At 47.1% G+C, this 19,665-nt stretch overlaps 1 protein-coding gene across 5 annotated transcripts in view; it reads left to right on the top strand.

Moving 5' to 3' along the window:
- FAM131B (family with sequence similarity 131 member B) overlaps nucleotides 1-19,665 on the top strand; it is a 90,229-nt gene that overhangs the window by 56,712 nt on the left and 13,852 nt on the right. For all 5 annotated transcript variants that reach the window (XR_012155017.2, XR_012155016.2, XM_073312476.2 and 2 more), the window contains exon 3: nucleotides 14,279-14,314. Coding sequence is in view for 3 of the 5 variants with exons in the window: in XM_073312476.2 (XP_073168577.1) it covers nucleotides 14,279-14,314 (36 nt within the window). In the remaining 2 variants the exon portion in view is untranslated. The remainder of the gene's footprint in view (nucleotides 1-14,278; nucleotides 14,315-19,665) is intronic.

The following is a 19,665-nucleotide window of genomic DNA, read 5'->3' as shown; positions in this document are numbered from 1 at the left end:
CTGGGAAAGGCACAAAAGTCTTACTTGCACTAAAGACTTTGGGGCATCAATTTTCAGAAGTATCAGGGGATAGCCGTGTTAGTATGTATCCACAAAAACAACAAGGAGTCCTGTGGCACCTTAAAGACTAACAGATTTATTTGGGCATAAGCTTTTGTGGGTAGAAGAAGTGAGTTTTTTACCCATGAAATCTTATGCCCAAATAAATCTGTTAGTCTTTAAGGTGCCACTGGACTCCTTGTTAATTTTCAGAAGTGAAAGCTTTGATTTTCAGTTCCTAGAGTAGAACATTAAAAGTAGCTCAGGGTGAGTCTGAAAACCATTTCAGTCTGAATTGCTTGAGTGCTGGCTTAGATGGGAGGCCCTGGCATAGAACAGATCTACACTGTTGTGGGGAAATAAATGCAGTGGAAAAATTAACCACGCATTGTGTTTGGATCAGAACCAAGCCTGAGACCTGCTTTATTTAAGTATGCGCCTACAGAGAGAGTCAGCCGGAGCTGCTCTGCCATGAACAGAAAATACAGGAGTTTATATAACCACAGATTGAAAACCACAATCTGTTAAGCACATTTCCTTCAACAGCATTTTCCTTATTTGGCATATAGTGCAAGCTTCAAAGGTAGCTTTGCCTTATTTGGAAAAAAGCAAAACAAGTTTTACCTGTTATTGACACGTGCTTCCTTTGTGGTTAACGGTCTTTTCTAACTTCAAGCGGTTGTGGTTACATTTTTAAGCTGAGCTGTTGCTATCTGCCTCTTAATAGAATTTTCCTCACCCTCTTATTTTGCTTTATACACACAGTTAACTTGACCAAAGTTTTAGGCCTATTAGTTTAGGCCCATTAGATTTTTCTTCCACATTCCCCCCTTTGGTGCCATTTTTTTTTTTGGCACCACTAATTGGGCCTAAACTTCCATAGCCATCAGCCTGTTAATTTCCTCCTTTTCGTTCTCATGTTCTTTTGCCCAAGCAGTGTCATACATTTCATTTACAATCATTAGTGCCACCTGCTTCCTTGCACCGAGGCTGTCAGGTTTAGGGCTGGACAGGCAATGGTAAATACATCTTTTATAACAACAATAACACAATCCTATGCTAAACAGCAGTAAAAGCAACAACATTCCCATGGCGATAATATGATGTGGTTGGGATTGTCGAATAGCTTTAGTTACAAAACACAATACATCAGTTTTGGTACAAAAAGTAGACATTCTATAGGCAGTATAAAAGGCATTTTTTTCAGCTTGATATATATTTTGGAGCACGTGAATTTGTCCCTGTAATTCGGAAATTTTCTGAACCTTAGGTAAAATTGAAAGCAAATTTTGGAATTGGTCAGGTACTAAAGCAGTCCAGTTAAAGGGTATCTGGAACCTGAGGGCTAATTGTACAGTGTTATCCGCAGGCCAATAAATGACATGATTGCCTGCGGCTGTGGTGAGATTAAAATGTACGTCATTCAAGGTGGTGGTCTCAACATGCACATAGCTATTATTAGTTTGGAAAAGTAAGTGTCCTGTCAGGATAATTCTGTGTCCCATACCCTCCCAACAAATGTTGTCACGAATGGTAACAACCTCTCCTGATTTTAGTTTACGTACACACTGAAGTTGAGGGGGTTCTAACGGCCAAAGTGTCCGTTGGCTTCCAACCCCTAGCCAAATGTCGGGTGTTACTCCAGGAGCACTGACTATGAATTGGTTGGGCAGACCAGGTAGTTTAAGTTCCCAAATGAATTATCCAGTCCCACATGCATCCTCCCCACGGACCCAGCAGGATTCAGTAGGTGGGAGCCCATATCCCTTTGATTGGCCTGTAGGCTTGGAAGGAGCACTGTGAACATCTGCAGTTCCACGCAGAAAATCTCCAAGTATGTCTCCACGGCCACAGATTAGGTGGAACTCCTGAGGTATTTGTAAGGGCAGTAGGCCATGCCTGATGTTCAAGATCCCTTTGAATGGCCATAAGCTGGTCATTCAGAAAATCCTGAACCTCCAAACAAGCCAGATCCCACTGCAATACCTTTCCAGCGTTGGTGATACCCAGTACCATTTCTGTTAACAGCTTTTGAGTCATTGAACTAAGGGCGGAGATAACACGTAATTCGCCAACACTGGCCTGAACCTGGGCTAGCTGTGCTCCAGTAATAAGGCCCATGGCTTTTTCCAACTGTCCCAATTTTTCCTCATGTTGCTGACCTTTATAGATATTCCAGACTGCAGCTACGCTATTTGCCCCATCCCATAGGTGTCCGGCTAAGTCCCTCCTTTTTCTAGCGGAAATCCAGGTCCGTTGCTGTGCCAGTCGAATGGCAGCTTCTTTTGAACAATTAGGATATATACAGGTAATCTGAAAACTAGATAAGGGTAGTGTAAATTTTACAGTCCCTAATGTAGCATTAATTACAGTCCATCGAAACTGCAACCCATCTCTTTTTGATGAAGTATTATACCACATTTGATGGCTGAACACCTGTATATACTTTTGAGAGGCCTCAGCATCAATATCGTAGGACGGGGTGTACTGCAATATAGTGCAGTTTAAATTAGTAGTTATTGGGACATATTCAGTACAGGAAATTTTTTCAGCAGAGAAGCAAACTTTTGGGGTATTTGTTTGATTATTTACTAGTTGGGTAACCAAATAACAATAAGGGCCTTTTTGATTTATCAGGCTACAAACTCCGGGAATGGCCATCATATCTGTCCCGCCATGGGCCCCATCAATTTCAATTTTCAACTTTTGGGGCTCAGTGGCGGTGATATCATATATTTCTATTTCCACCACCCCATCTGTTCTCCACTCAATCATTCGCTTATATGAACGGTCCTGAACCTTGAAAAATAATTTCTCTGAGCAAAATTTCCATAAATCACTTAAATGTGAAGGTTTTGGCCATTGGGCTTCATTTGAATATATGGTATCGTCTACATTTGGGTAGGTTGTGGGGGCAGTGGTGAGGTTAATGGAGGAAGGGATGGTGGGTTTGGTGGTTGTGGTAGCAAGGCATTTTTGATATTCATTGTCTGGAAGCCAATTAGGGAGGGCAGTGCAAGGTGAAGGCACTTGTCCAAAAACACAGGGCGCAGCCTGTGGAATAAACCCCAATACCCAATTAATACCACATTCCCAAGAATGGGACCCACAGGTTCCTCCTTGCCAATTTACAACATTCCATCTTTTCCACCAGGGCCAGTTCTTAATGTCTTTTGTGGTCAGAAATTCTTGTACCTTGGCTTCAGCAGAGCGGATGTTCCTTTTCCTTTCTTGGAATCTCCGTGGTTTAGCATCATATAAGGGAGAGGTTACTGGCACTTTATTCGGTTCTTTGGAGGGGTTGTTTATTGGTAAATTGCTGGTGGCTTTGTGCATCCAAAGGAACATAACAGTATCATGAAAATTCAGCAATAGTAGCAAGAACATAGTTCCACATACGAACCAAACAGAAGGCATCAGCCATTTTTGCATCATGGCTGATTCCTTTATTCTGACCGCGGGGTCAGTCATGGCAGTCGGGTGCCAGTGGGTACTAGGCTCTCCACTGGACTTCTAAAGGCTTTGTTTTGACCTTTGATCTCTGTTGTCCCCTTTACCAGCAGGCCTGAAGCCTTAACTGGCTATAAGGGCAAATCACTAGAGGTATCACTGTCTCTTCTTGAGGTAATACCTAGGTTCCCTTTTGGGGCCTGAAGCGGGGTTGTCGTCACGGCCACTCTCGTTGCTTTCAGGAACTGGGTCTGGCGGTTGGAAATCCTCAGCGTCTGGGTTCAAGGGTGGCTTTATTTTCTTGCAGTGGGAGGTGTGTATCCAGTTGACGAGTCCCTTACACTTGACCGCTGTATGGGTGGTCAATAGGATCTGGTAGGGGCCCTTCCAACAGGGTTCCAAAGAAGTCTTTCTTTGATATACCTTAATATAAACCCAATCTCCAGGCTGAAGGGGGTGGCACGGTGTGTCAGCTGGTTCCACCAGGGCACTTTGGACCTGTGAGTGGATAGACCTAATGCAATGAATTAGCGTTTGACAGTATGTTATAACAGTATCATCGTTTAGTTGCAAGTCCAACTGACAAGGGAGTGGGGGAGGGGATGCCAGCATACGCATGGGTCTGGCCATAAGGATTTCATATGGGGATAGGCCATTTTTGCTTGCAGGTGTGCTTCTCATATACATGAGAGCAAGGGGTAGGGCATCAAGCCATTTAAGGCTGGTTTCGGCACAGATCTTAGAGATTTTGTTCTTTAGTTCCCCATTTTTGCGCTCAACCGCCCCTGCACTCTGGGGGTGATGAGCACAATGAAAGTATTGGGTGATGTTAAGAGCCTTGCAAATCTGTTGCATGATTTGGCCTGTGAAATGGGTACCTCATTCACTGTTAATAGAGAGAGGTAGACCAAACCGAGGAATAAAATCCCTCAACAATTTTTTTGCTACGATGAGGGAATCAGCCTTGGCACAAGGGTAGGCCTCTATCCAACCAGAATACACACAGACACAAACAAGAACATATTCATAAGAACAACATTTCAGCATGTTGATAAAATGGATTTGCATATTTACAAAAGGTCCCCATGGAGTGGGGTGTGCAGCGGGTTTTTTCTGAACTGGTCTGCCACTATTGTGGGCTCAGCAGGTCGGACAAGAATTGCAGTACTGCTGTGCCATAATGGAGAAATTCGGGGCATACCAATGACGCAGTACTGAAGCGATCATCCCCCCTTTGCTCACATGCGCCAATCCATGGGACACACGGACAAGATAGAGGAGCACAGCCTTGGGCGCCACCAAGCGGCCATCTGGGGAGCAAGGCATCCAGATGCAAAGTACATCCATCCCACCTCCATCCGTCCTTCTCTGGTTCTGGGGACGAATCTTGCATAAGAGCTAAATCTTGGAGAGAGGCAGGCCTGGGGGGGAACTATGAACTGAGGAAAATAAAATCAAGTGGAGCCAGAGACCCGAAAAGGGCTGCCTGTCTGGCAGTAGCATCTGCCAGTACATTTCCTCTGGTAACATCATCATAAGGTTTTTGGTGAGCAGTACATTTCACAATGGCAATGGCAGAAGGGAGTTGAAGGGCAGAGAGAAGGGCACCAACAAAGGGCCCATTACTAATTTTTGCCCCCGCTTCCCCCCCCAAAGTGAGAAATCCTTGGTGTTTCCATAGTTGCCCATAATCATGAACCACCCCAAAGGCATATCGAGAGTCTGTGTAGATCAGGGGACGTCAACCTATGGCACGCATGCCAAAGATGGCATGCAAGCCGATTTTTAATGGCACACTGCTGCCTGCCGAGTCCCAGCCACCGGCCTCGCTCAGCCCGCTGCCGAACCCAGGCCAGGACCCTGGCAGGCAGCAGCGTGCCATTAAAACTCCTTCCTGCCCCGGCTCGCTCTTCTCCGCCGCTGCTCCCCCCCCACCGGGGCAGGGTGAAGAAGCTTGGTCCTGCCAGCTGCTGCTGCAGAGCAGGCAAGCTTCCCCCTCCCCCGCCTCTTCACCCAGCATGCTGGGTTCCTGCCCCTCCTCCTCTCCCTCCCTGCCTCCGATCAGCTGATGGCCCTTGTGGAGGGGGGAGGGGGAGAAGCGGAGCCTTAGCGTGCTTCCTGCTCTGGGGAGGAGGCAGAGAAGAGGAGGGGACGAGACCTTGGGGAAGGGGGGTGGAATCAGGGCATATCCCCTCCAACCCCCTGCCGTGAGCTGCTCAGGGCAGGGGGCTGGGAGCACCCCCATGACCCCAGCCCACACCCCCCCACGAACTCAGCCCTGACTCCAGCACCCTCCACACATACTCAGCCCCCCCACACCTCTTTCCTGACTCCTGCACCCTCCTCACATGCCCTCTGCCCTGACTCCTGCACCCTCCTCACACACACCCAGCCCCCACACACCCTGTGTTCTGACTCCTGCACCCCCCACATTCCCATCTGCACCCCTCCCACCAAATGGGAGCTGCCCAAGTAAGCAGTCCACCCCCAAACCTCCTGCCCCAACCCTGAGTCCCCTCCCTCATTCTAGCTCCTGGCCAGACCCTACACCCCACCCCCCAGCCTGCTCCTTCACTCCCAGCCCTGTGCTCAGTGCACTCCCACCCTCAGCTCAGTGCAGAGAGAGAGGAAGAGAATCGGCTAGAATCAGGGAGAAGGAAGGTACCCACTCTATGTGGGCAGGGCCGGGATCCCAGACCAGCAGCGGGCTGAGTGGGGTCAGCACCCAGGGCTGTGGCTGGCAGGAGCCAGCGGACGGAACCCCAAACCAGCAGCGGGCTGAGCCACTCAGCACACTGCCAGTCTGGGGTCCTGGCCGCCAGCCCCGCTCAGCCTGCTGCTGGCCTAGGTGAACGGAACCCCAGGCTGGCAGCGGGCTGAGCAGGCCAGCGACGTAAGATCAGCATTTTAATTTAATTTTAAATGAAGCTTCTTAAACATTTTGAAAACCTTGTTTACTTTACATACAACAATAGTTTAGTTATATAATATATAGACTTATAGAGAGAGACCTTCTAGAAAACATTAAAATGTATTACTGGCACACAAAACCTTAAATTAAAGTGAATAAATGAAGACTCGGGACACCACTTCTCAAAGGTTGTTGACCCCTGGTGTAGATGGTAACAGACTTGTCCTTGGCTAAAGTACAAGCATGGGTAAGGGCGACAAGCTCTGCGACTTGGGCTGAGTGTGCTCCCGGAAGGGAGTGGGCCTCAACAGGCTTGTGTTAGGAACAAACAGCATAGCCAACCACGAGCAGGCCTGCAGAATTTCTGAGGCAGGACCCGTCTACATAGAATAATAGATCAGGATTATGAAGTGGGGTATCCTTCAAATCAATTCTAGGGGTGGAGAGTTCTGCTGTCTTGGCTAAACAGTCATGAGGTTCTCCCTCAGCTGCCATGGGAAGTAGGGAAGTGGGGTTAAGAACAGGGCAGCGAGTAAGAGTTACATTTGAGGCATTTAAAAGCAGCATTTCATACTTAGTCTGGAGTTAGAGAGGTGCTGGGTTTTGCTTTTTAGAAGTAGGGTGGTCAGAGCATGCGGGACGGCAACACATAAGGGGGAACCGAAAACGAGAGTAGCAGAAGCCTCCACAAGGGAAGTGGCTGCAGCTACCGCCCGAAGACAAGGAGGGAGTCCAGCTGCTACAGGGTCCAAAGATGAGCTATAATATGCTACGGGGCATCATTTGTCACCATGAGTTTGAGTAAGGACCCCCAAGGCTATTCCCTCCTTCTTATGGCAGTAGAGGGTGAAAAGCTTCTGGTAGTCAGGTAAGCCCAAGGCGGGGGACCTGGTAAGAGCCTCCTTAATCTTAGTAAATGCTTCCTCAGCTTTTGGGGTGCACGGAAGGGGTTCAGGGACTTTGTCAAGGGTTAATTCTTGCAGGGGCCTAACAATAGCTGTATATCTAAGAATCCACTGTCGGCAATACCCGGCCATACCTAGGAAGCTGCACATTTGTTTCTTAGTGGTTGGTTTAGGGACCTGGAGGGTGGCTTGTATTTGCGCAGAGGACAAGCATCTCTCTCCAGCTGAAATATCATGTCCCAAATAGTGGATTTTGGGCAGACAGAGCTGCAGTTTAGACTTGGAGGCTTTATGACCCTTCTCGCTAGAGCTTGCAATAGCGTAAGGGAATCAGTTTTAGAGGCCTCTAAAGACGACAATGCCAATAGCAGGTCGTCTACGTACTGGACTAGAGTGGACCCCATTTTGAATTCAATATCATCCAGATCCCTTTTGAGGATCTGCGAGAACAAGGTGGGCGATTCCGTGTAGCTCTGGGGTAACCTGGTCCAAGTGTACTGACACCCTTGGTAGGTGAAAGCAAACAGATATTTACTATCTCTGTGGACAGGGATAGAGAAGAAAGCCGAGCAGAGGTCAACAACCGTGAAATAAACAGCAGAGGGAGGAATATAGGAGAGGATAATAGCAGGGTTTTGGACAACTGGGTAGGTAGGGAGAACAGCAGCATTGACAGCCCGGAGATCCTGGACAAAGCACCAAGTCTGCTTGCCAGGTTTCCTTACAGGTAAAATGGGGGTGTTACATTTACTGACTGTAGGAATAATAACTCCTTGCCAAATTAGGGAGGTAATCACTGGGCGGATTCCCTCTTTGGCCTCCCTTGAAAGAGGGTATTGCTGAACTCTAGGAAGGGGTTTTGTCGGATCTAGGCGAATTTGAACCAGTCGGGCAGTCCTGATGCACCCTACCTGTTTGGCATGCTCGGCCCACAAACAAGGAGGAACCTTGGCCAGCAATTCCTGTTGCAACAAGGAAGGGCTGGGGTCGGTCTCCTCCTCTGGAGCACCCAATTGCAGGACTGCCAGGACCTCATTTTGATGGGGGTCAGGGACATCCTGTTATACCAATAAAATAAAAACCAGCAGGATCTTATTAAAGAGGAAAAGGCAAAATACCACATTTATTGTGAATACAGAAAGAATCATAGTAAGCAGTTAGTTATAGCTATAACATTCCATTCAATCTCATATTTATTCACACATTCATTCATACAAACACACACACACAGGTTCTGCACAGTTGTTATCATAGTTACCAGCCTTAGAGTTGCTCATGCCAAGCCACTGGCCAGGTGGCCTGGACATGAGGAGGGAGCAGGGCCTTGTCAGATGCTCATCTGATGCTCCTGGAAGTTGGTTTGCAGAATCAGACCCCAAAGTTCTCACTTTCTAGAGTCCATTTTTATAGGAATTTCTTCCTATGCCAGTCTATGGGAATTGCTTCATCATGTTATTGCTGAATCAATCAGCAGACGGCACATTCCTGACGGCTCAGTGCTGCCAGATATTATCTTGTTCTTTGGTTCTCCCATTCTTGAGGCTGTTGGGTGGATTCCAGTCTGCCCTCCGGGGATCCTCTGGTTATTTCGACTTGACGCCTTCTTCAGCCGATGGACACTGGATTCTTAGGCTGGCACCTACCTGATCATTCAGTTATTATCCACACCAAGCATCCATCCACAAACATCCTCTATCTCTATTTTAATCACAATTGTTAATACAACAAAAGGGCGGGGAGTCTCTGGGTGCTGTTTCTGTTGTTACAGAGTATTGCTTTGAGTCTCTCTCTGTGTGTGAATTGCTTTGAGAACAAACTCTGTTTTAGAATGTACTAACACAATTAGCAGCTTGCAAGTTTCACACAGAGAGGGAGAGAAACAGTACCAAAAACCAAGAGACCTCTTAATTAGTAATACCCTGGAATTTAAACTATGGGGAATCAAACTCATTTGTGATTTTAATACAGAACTTCTTTAATATGATCCAACAATCCAAATACACACCATCTGGGGTACAATAAATTGTACAATTTAATTTGCACAGCAAGTCTCTTCCCAAAAGGTTAACAGGTGAGCAGGGGCTGAGGAGGAAAGCGTGGTGCTCAGACAGAGGACCGGTAGAGACAGTCAGAGGTGAGAAGACGGGATGGGGAATAGGAGTGTTGCTCACTCCTACTGCATTTACTATTTCGGAGCTTACTGGAAGGGAAGGGAAGTCGCCCGTGCGGAGGGTGGACCACAAGGCACCGATATCTAGCAGGCAAGAGGTAGGGCTGCCATTAATTATACAGTTTACATATGGTCCTGTTTGGTTTAAAGGGACAAGCGGAGCAATGAAATTACCCATCTCCTGGCTATCCTAACGGTTTTGAGGGCACAAAGGAACTGTGGAAGAATATTGCAGTGCAAGGGCAGGGTCGATTGGTCAGTTAAAGCAATTGGGACAATTACTTTTCCAATGGCCCACCTGTCCGCAACAGTAACAGGCATCATTGGTTTGCCCCTGAGTAGGGGGACAGTGGGGACCTCTGTTGGGTCTCCCTCCTCTTCCCCTTAACGGGCGGTTGCTGTGGGGTTTCAGTATATTCTGGATCTGGAGGGTCATTAATTTAGTTTCAATGTCATCCTTTTTCTTTTCTAACTGACGGTAGTAATGCTGGGCAACTGCTAGAATTTCATCTGGGTTTTTTCCTTCCCAATCTATGGTACCAATTTTTAATTGGGCTCCCAATCGTGGATTGAGTCCTTGGACAAAAGCGGCCACTATGTCTTGTTTAGCATCTTCCTCTACATTATTTATGCCAGAATATCTCTTGAAAACCTGCTTAATGCGCTGCATATAATCAGCAGGGTTTTCTCCTTTATTTTGTTTACAAGCACTAATTTTAGTCCAATCTGCCTTTTTGGGCAGATTTTGAGAACTGCATCTAGCAGGTTGTTCCTGTCTGTGTTTAAGTTCCTATTATGGCCTTGGTCATCGCTGGGCCACTGGGCCTCTTGTAGGAGGTGATTTAATGTTTCCCTGGACAGGACTCCTCTTAGGATTTGATTTAAATCTGCCCAGTTAGGGTTGTAACAGCTTATGACTGTTTTTAATTCTTCTTGAAATTTGATGGGGTCTTCCCTTATTTTAGGAAATTTTTCAATCAAATTATACAGATCTGTGGGAGACCAAGGGGTGTGTATAGTCACCAGGATTGCGTGACCCGAATTATCAACACTTGGGCCTAGGAGTTGGTGCAAGGGGAACACTGTTACATGACGGGGAGAGAGGCCCCTGGGATTGTAACTTCTGTTGTCTAGTATTCCTTGCCGGCGGTCCAGATGAACTTTCCGGCAGTTTGTCTTTGTATTGGACCGAGTCTGCTAGGGTAGTGGTTGGTCTCCCTGTGGGATATGAGGGCAACTCAGGGGAAGGGGGTGAAGTAGATGCTGACATTGGTGTTACTGCTTGGAGCAGGGGTCCCTGGGTAGTGGAGTCAGCCTCCAGACTGTAGTCTGGTGGAGGTGTGTGGGGTCCACTGCCCTCTCCATTTCTTCTGCCCTGAGTGGATGGACCTGCACTTGCCTGTCTAGGTGATGTAGGGGCAGTCAGCTGTCTACATTCTAAGTATAAATCTATAAGATCAGTGAATGGGGCCGAGGGGTTTTTCTGAAGAGGCCTTGAAGGGTAAAGGGGTATTTGCTGGCCAGCTGGGGTTTGGGAAAGAGTTAATTTCTCCTTTGCCTCTTTTAATTGTGTTTTAAGTTTCTCCTGGGAGTCCTTCAGATTCCTCATTTGAGATTCACGGCGCCATTTTTCTGTTTTCCCATACCAATCGAAATATGCATCAAACTAACCTTGTCCGACATTATTGGCAAGAAGTGCGCCTCGGAGGTGCACAATCTTGTCAAGGTCGAAACTTCCCTCTAGGGGAAACTGTAATTTCGGATCATCCATGGTATACCAATTCCATTTCTCTAAAAACTTGCAAGTGAAAGGGCTATAATTTGCGTACATGCCGGTGTGCCTTTTGGCTGGATGGTGATCCTTTTTGACTCACCGGCCCCCATCTGTACCTAGCGAGAGGGGAATCCTCTTGGATCCTCTGGTCCCCAGTACTTCACCTGGTGAGAGGGGAATCCTTTTTGGATTTCACGGCCCCCAGTACTTACCTCAATTCACTCATCACACTCACACAGGGAAGGTTTTGTTTAGGGTCTCCACGACTGTCTTACAGCCTGCCTTCAGCAAAGAGCATTGGCTGGCACCACATACTCTGTTGCTTCAGGTGAGATGATCAGACCAGTCAGTGGCTTGTTAAGCCGCCTTCTGGGCAGGAGCTAGAGACAGGGGAGGAAAGAGGGTACGGAAACAGACTGTCCGAGGACGGAAGGGATAGGATCACACACTCCTAGACCAAGACAGGCCCCTCGCCGGTCATGCCATGCCATGCAGAGAGAAACTGCCGAGGTCAGGGCATTTATCACAATGCCCACTAGATGGAGTCACAGGGCTTGCTTTAGAGACACCTCTGACTTTGCAGGGCACTCTGGGAGTCTTCCTGTGACTCACATTCACACCGGTCTACCAACCTTCACTTTCACACTGGCACATGGACCCAGATCTATCTATCCAGATCTATCCCCCAGCCTAAATTAATAGTATCCAATTTGCAAATGAATTCCAATTCAGCAGTTTCTCGCTGGAGTCTGGATTTGAAGTTTTTTTGTTTTAAGATAGCGACCTTCATGTCTGTGATCACGTGACCAGAGAGATTGAAGTGTTCATTTACAACGCACACTTTGCTAGAGAACACTTCAATCTCTCTGGTCACGCGATCACAGACATGAAGGTCGCTATCTTAAAACAAAAAAACTTCAAATCCAGACTCCAGCGAGAAACTGCTGAATTGGAATTCATTTGCAAATTGGATACTATTAATTTAGGCTTAAATAGAGACTTGGAGTGGCTAAGTCATTATGCAAGGTAGCCTGTTTCCTCTTGTTTTTTCCTACCCCCCCCCCCCCAGATGTTCTGGTTTAACTTGGATTTTAACTTGAAGAGTGGTCAGTTTGGATGAGCTATTACCAGCAGGAGAGTGAGTTTGTGTGTGTATGGGGGTGGGGGGGATGTGAGAACCTGGATTTGTGCAGGAAATAGCCCAGCTTGATTGTCATGCACATTGTGTAAAGAGTTGTCACTTTGGATGGGCTATCACCAGCAGGAGAGTGAATTTGTGTGGGGGGTGGAGGGTGAGAAAACCTGGATTTGTGCTGGAAATCACTTTAGTTAAGCTATTACCAGCAGGACAGTGGGGTGGGAATAGGTATTGTTTCATATTCTCTGTGTATATATAAAGCCTGCTGCAGTTTCCACGATATGCATCTGAGGAAGTGAGCTGTAGCTCACGAAAGCTTATGCTCTAATAAATTGGTTAGTCTCTAAGGTGCCACAAGTCCTCCTTTTCTTTTTGCGAATACAGACTAACACGGCTGTTACTCTAGCACCAAGATTGTAGTGGAAAAATTAACCACACATTGTGCTTGGATCAGAACCAAGCCTGAGACCCACTTTATTTAAGTATGTGCATACAGAGAGAGTCAGCCGGAGCTGCTCTGACATGAACAGAAAATACAGGAGCTTATATAGCTGAAAACCACAATCTGTTAAGCACATTTCCTTCAACAGCATTTTCCTTATTTAGCATATAGTGCAAGCTTCAATGGTAGCTTTGCCTTATTTGGAATATAGTAAAACAAGTTTTACCTGTTATTGACAGGTGCTTCCTTTGTGGTTAACGGTCTTTTCTAACTTCTAGCGGTTGTGGTTACATTTTTAAGCTGAGCTGTTGCTATCTGCGTCTTAATAGAATTTTCCTCACCCTCTTCTTATGCTTTAAACACACAGTTAGCTTGACCAAAGTTTTAGGCCTATTAGTTTAGGCCTATTAGATTTTTCTTCCACACAAAGAGCATTTTAGTCTCTCGTTACGTTTTTTAGGGGGTATTCACAGTTAAATCTCTGCTCTTAAATTATTGGGCAGTATCTCCTGTGCTGATTCATTTCATGTTTTGAATGATGCAGCTTCTGTAATTTAACACATATGAGTTTTCTGTTTTGTAATGTCCAGTGCATGCAATCACAAGACCTTTCACATTAAACAAAAAAGATCACGGATCTTTTTATTCAGTAGCCATGCCATGTTAATTTACAAAGCACATACAATTTTACACATTACAAAATAACGATATATAAGAATTGCATCTTGATTCAGCATTTCTTCAACTGTGGAGTGTAACTCCCAGAAGCTCCTGTTTTAGGGAGTTGTACCATGAACAGGAGATAAGTAACTCAAGGAGATCCTCAATGAACTAGCACTATAGTGGCAGAAGGGGACACTTGGAACTGGTTTGCAGAAGGAAGATTGGTTTTCTGTGGATGCATTTAACCACTTCAGGAGTGAATGGTTTTGTACCCTGTTATAGAACCATTTTCGTCTGAAATATTCTAGTTTTCTAGTTCCTCTTTGAGTGAGTCCAAGGGCCGTGCAGCTCCCACAAAGGGTTATGCACTTGTTACTGCCCTGAAATAAGGACCTGACAAATTCATCCTCTTTGAAAATATCTGACATTGCCAGTGCACAATGTTCAGAGAAGGAAGGCAGTGTGAATGCAGGGGATTCCTATCAGAGGGTTATATATTGTCTGTCTCTCTCTCTTTTTCCCTCTGTGTTTCTTTGTATATTCCCACTCCCTTATGTCATAAACCATGGCCGCATACATACAGACACCACAGTGATCAGGAGGGAATGAAACGGGGACCTTCAGAACCAAAAGCACAAGCCCATACCACTTGAGCTAAAGGAGTAACTCCTTTATCTGTGAGTAAGTAGCAGGCTGTTATAATCATTAGGACCAGCCACTAGAGAAATACATGGTCGCACACACTACACCCATGTGTTACATTAACATGTTCTCTTTCTTCCATAGCAAACCCGGACAGATTTCTCCTGGGATGGTATTAATGTGAGTATAAACCCTGAAGCCCTCCTCCTTTAATGAGAGGCAGCAAAGGAGCATTTGCACAGCTGATGAGGATGTTCAAGTTTTCACTGAATGGCACCCCAGGATTAACAGAATATGTCTAACTCTGTCACTATGAATAGTGAACACAATTATGGAGATATCTCTGGGGACCTGGAGTGCCACTGAAATTCTGGGCATCTTTATGGGGTGTCTGGCTGTTGATAGACCTTGCAGTAATATTTTGGGGAGTATCTGTGTGTTGGTGGATTTGGGTTGTCTCCAGGTCCTCTGGTGTTTTGCTAGTGGAGATAACTGTGGGCTCTGTAGGTGCCATTGGATCTTGAGCTATCTCTAGCCATCTTTGGGTGCCTATGTGTGATCTCTGAGGCTGCTAGATTATTTCGGGTGCTTTCCTGGGGTTTCTGGGTATGGCTGGATTATTGAGGTATATCTGTAGCATATCTGGCTATTAATACTCTTGATCAGGGCATAATATCACCTTCAGAGGTTAGGAAGAAATGTATCCTTACAGGACAGCATTATACAATGAGGTTTCGGGTTTTATGCTTCTCTCTGGAGTATCCAGCACTGACCACTGTTGTCAACAGGGAGGGGAAAAAACAACAGGCAAAGGCATAGATTAAAAGCAAAGCTTTTTCCATACACCGTAAGGAAAAGAGAAAAGATACAAGCCATTGCTCCCACTTCTCCCCCTTTTGCAGGTCATATTTAACCTGCAATGACCATATTTGTGTTTGTTTTCTCTGCTCGCTAGTGCAATATCAGTGCAGAGGAAAGTTTCCTGGTGCTGAAGCCATTTGTACTGGTTCCCCCAAAAGTATTTCTAGCACTGGCAGCTCATGAGATATGAGCTCATGTCATGTGATTATTGGGACTGCTCAGAAATGGAGTAACCCACACCGTAAAGGTGCAAGCAGTGCAGTAGGGTTGCCAACTTTCTAATGGCACAAAACTAAACACTCTTGCCCTGTCCCCTACCCTGCCCTTTCCCCAAGGCTCCGCCCCTTCTCCAAGTCCCCACCCCCACTCACTCCATTCCCCCCTCCCTCTGTTGCTCGCTTTCCCCCACCACCACTCACTTTCACTGGGCTGGGGCAGAGGGTTGGGGTACTGGAGGGGGTGATGGCTCCAGTTGAGGGTGCAGATGATGGGCTTGGGGTGCAGGAGGGGATTCTGGGCTGGAGCCGAGGGGTTCTGAGTGCGGAAGTGGGCTCAGGGCTGGGGTAGGGGTTTGGGGTGTGGGAGGAGGCGTGGGGTGTGGGCTCTGGGAGGGGGCTCAGGGCTGGGGTTGGGATGCAGGCTCTGGGAGGGAGTTAGGGTACGGGACAGGGTTCCAACCTGAGGGAGGGGGAGGGAGTTTGGGGTGTGGGCTCTGGGAGGGGGTTAGGGTGTGGGAGGGGGTTCTGACCTGGGGCAGAGGGTTCAGTGTGTGGGCTCCAGCCGGGCAGTGGCGCAGGGGGGCTAAGGCAGGGATGCCTGCCCTGGCTCCGCGCTGCTCCCATAAGCAGCCAGCATGTCCAACCCAGCTCCTTGGTGCAGGGGCAGCCAGGTACCTCCATGCCAGCAGGCACCACCCCCGCAGATCCCTTTGGTTGCAGTTCCTGGCCAATGGGAGATGCGGAGGTGGCGCTCAGGGCAGGGACAGTGCATAGAGCTTCCCTGATTGCCCCTGCACCTAGGGGCCACAGGTTCATGCCGGCCGCTTCCCGGAGCCGCACAGAGCCAGAGCAGGCAGGGAGCCTGCCAGGGCCATCCTTAGGATTTATGGTGTCCTATGCAGTATTATTAAACTGGTGCCCCTATGACCGACGGCAGCCCGGGCTCACACATGTATTTTAGATAAGGGTGGTCTTTTGAAGGATTTATTTAAAAAACTATATGTCTGAAGATCCGAGCATTTAAGGCTAAAGATGAATACTCAGATTGTGCACCTAAAAATCTATGCAAGGATTTTTTAGAGATGTGATTTTATAATCTTCAGCAACACACTAATGAAATATTTTAAAGCAAATTTTAAACAGTAATGCACAGCTGTTTTTGTAGTAAACTCAGAAACTGACAGTATATTGGCAAATGCCTGTTAAATGGCTTCATTACCACTTGAGTGACTCTTTAACAGTTTCAGTGTTGTGCTAATAGGTCTGGCAGGCTGGAAGGCTTTTTCGCTTTTAAGTACTAGACTCACCAGGCTGCAGCAGCCAGCTGTGGTGCGAACCTGCAGAAAGGGTCAGAACAGGGATAGGAAGAGGCAGAAGGGTGGACACTAAGACCTAGGGATGCCCCAAATTTTCGGATGCCCTATGCAGCTACATATGCTGCTATTGCCTAAGGACAGCCCTGGAGCCTGTTGCACCACCGACCAGACTTTTAATGGCCCGGTCAGTGGTGGTGACCGGAGCTGCCAAAGTCCCTTTTCGACGGGGCGTTCCAGTCAAAAACTGGACACCTGGCAACCCTAGTGCCAGGTATACTGCAACTCCAAGGCAAGCACTATAAGTGCTTCAGCAACTAGGCCTTGTAGGCTTAACCCTGATGGGTCCCACTAACCGCTCAGACACATGGCTAAAGGAAAAGATATTTTCCTAGGGCTGGCAGGAAGGGGAAAGATTACAGATACCCTAGGTACAGAGGATTAAACAGTTACAGTTCAAAGGGAGCAACAGTGGTTCCTGTTTTGGTCCACGGGGCAGTCCAATAGAGAGTCAGGACTCTTCAGGCCTAGTGCCTAGGATGTCCTCTCCAGCCCAGTCTCTATTCATGCAAATAGGAGTTTGCATGGTTCCAGGACAGGCTCAGTTAGTGTCTCACTGGGGCCCCTCTGTACTGGCTCCCTGTCCAGCCGCTGCTGCTCCCCCATAAACTCTGCACAGCCCTGCACCCAGCTGTGATGCCAGGCAATCACAGCCCAATCCACAAACAGCTCTGCAACTGTTCCTGCCTCTAGCTTCTCTCCAGCTCCCCGCTGCCGCCATGTGGCCACTGCTTCTGCTCCCCTTCCCACAACCTCTACTCCTCGTCAACTGATCCCAGACACTTCCTGGTTCAGGGCCTTTCCCCATACATGGCCACTAGCCAGGGGAAAGGGAATGTACAATGTGGAGAGAGCTGATGGGAGTTGTCGTTTCCTGCTTTGCAGATCCATCACATAATTTTATTCTCTACTCTTCACAAGTCTGTTCATATGATTGTCCACAGTTGGGTTTGGGGTTTTTTTATGAAAAAGAGAGTACATGTTTTCTTGTGGGTCAGCTGTAATAAATCCACCACCTCCCTAGGTAAAGCATTCCAGTGTTTCACCACCCTCCTAGTGAAAACGTTTTTCCTAATATCCAACCTAAACCTCCCCCACTGCAACTTGAGACCATTACTCCTCGTTCTGTCATCTGCCACCACTGAGAACAGTCTAGATCCATCCTCTTTGGAACCCCCTTTCAGGTAGTTGAAAGCAGCTATCAAATCCCCCCTCATTCTTCTCTTCCGCAGACTAAACAAGCCCAGTTCCCTCAGCCTAACCTCATAAGTCATGTGTTCCAGTTCCCTAATCATTTTTGTTGCCCTCCGCTGGACGTTTTCCAATTTTTTCACATCCTTCTTGTAGTGTGGGGCCCAAAACTGGACATAGTACTCCAGAAGAGGCCTCACCAATGTCAAATAGAGGGGAACGATCACGTCCCTCGATCTGCTGGCAATGCCCCTACTTATACATCCCAAAAAGCCATTGGCCTTCTTGGCAACAAGGGCACACTGCTGACTCATACCCAGCTTCTTGTCCACTGTAACCCCTAGGTCCTTTTCTGCAGAACTGCTGCCTAGCCACTCAGTCCCTCGTCTGTAGCAGTGCATGGGATTCTTCCATCCTAAGTGCAGGACTCTGCACTTGTCCTTGTTGAACCTCATCAGATTTCTTCTGGCCCAATCCTCCAATTTGTCTAGGTACCTCTGTATCCTATCCCTACCCTCCAGCATATCTACCTCTCCTCCCAGTTTAATGTCATCTGAAAACTCGATGAGGGTGCAATCCATGCCATCCTCCAGATCATTAATGAAAATATTGAACAAAACCGGACCCAGGACCGACCCTTGGGGCATTCCTCTTGATACCAGCTGCCAACTAGACATGGAGCCATTGATCACTACCCGTTGAGCCCGACGATCTAGCCAGCTTTCTATCCACCTTATAGTCCATTCATCCAGCCCATACTTCTTTAACTTACTGGCAAGAATACTGTGGGAGACCATGTCAAAAGCTTTGCTAAAGTCAAGGAATAACACATCCACTGCTTTCCCCTCATCCACAGAGCCAAGTTATCTCGTCATAGAAGGCAATTAGATTAGTCAGGCATGACTTGCCCTTGGTGGATCCATGCTGACTGTTCCTGATCACTTTCCTCTCCTCTAAGTGCTTCAGAATTGATTCCTTGAGGACCTGCTCCATGATTTTTCCAGGGACTGAGGTGAGGCTGACTGGCCTGTAGTTCCCCGGATCCTCCTTCTTCCCTTTTTTAAAGATGGGCACTAAATTAGCCTTTTTCCAGTCATCCGGGACCTCCCCCGATCGCCATGAGTTTTCAAAGATAATGGTCAAAGGCCTTGAGTCTTATCACATTGCCCTCTATTCCACCAGTGACAATCAGCCTTGAAATCATATTCCCCTCCTTTGTCCACTTCCATTTTTGCCCTTTTCCACTCCACCCCTATGTGTGAAATGCTTTCCTTGACCTTATCCCTGTTCTTCAGGCCACCTCCTCTGCACATTCAGGTCCTTAATGAAGATTCATCTCTACCACAAGCCCCAGAAGAACTGTACCAACAATAACTCTGTGTGTCTCACCATGTATAGTACGTGGAGCTGGTCTCCAGGGGATAAATACATGTATCAGATGGCTCGCATTTTTTTGTGCTTCCCTATCTTTCAGCCCTCATTGTGCCCACTCCCTTGGGACTCCTTCCAGCACTCTGTACTTACTCAATCACCATTTTCCAAAATCAGCCAGGCACAGAGCTGTTTCCTTCCTACAAGTATAAATTTATCCCCATAACTGCACCTGCCTGAGATCCAGGATAGATGAGACTCAATCCCATGCCACTGACAGATTTACATTTCAAATCTCATGTCACTGCTAAGCTAGAAATAGGAACTTCATATCACTTGAAAGGGAATTCCCAGCTTCCAGTGAACAAGTAGGACTGGTAGTGCCTGAATTATCAGATCTTAAAATCATTATTTGTTCATATATCAAAATGCTATTTAATAAAGATGTTATTTGGGGTTTCCATGGCTTCATCTGAGCCCTGTACAGTAGGTAACCCGGGCGACTGGATACAAGTAT

This window comes from Lepidochelys kempii, chromosome 1 (genome assembly GCF_965140285.1).
Source record: "Lepidochelys kempii isolate rLepKem1 chromosome 1, rLepKem1.hap1, whole genome shotgun sequence".
NCBI classification, from domain to species: Eukaryota; Metazoa; Chordata; order Testudines; family Cheloniidae; genus Lepidochelys; species Lepidochelys kempii.
The sequence above is the reverse complement of the archived record's forward strand: the minus strand, read 5'-3'. Positions and strand labels throughout refer to the sequence as shown.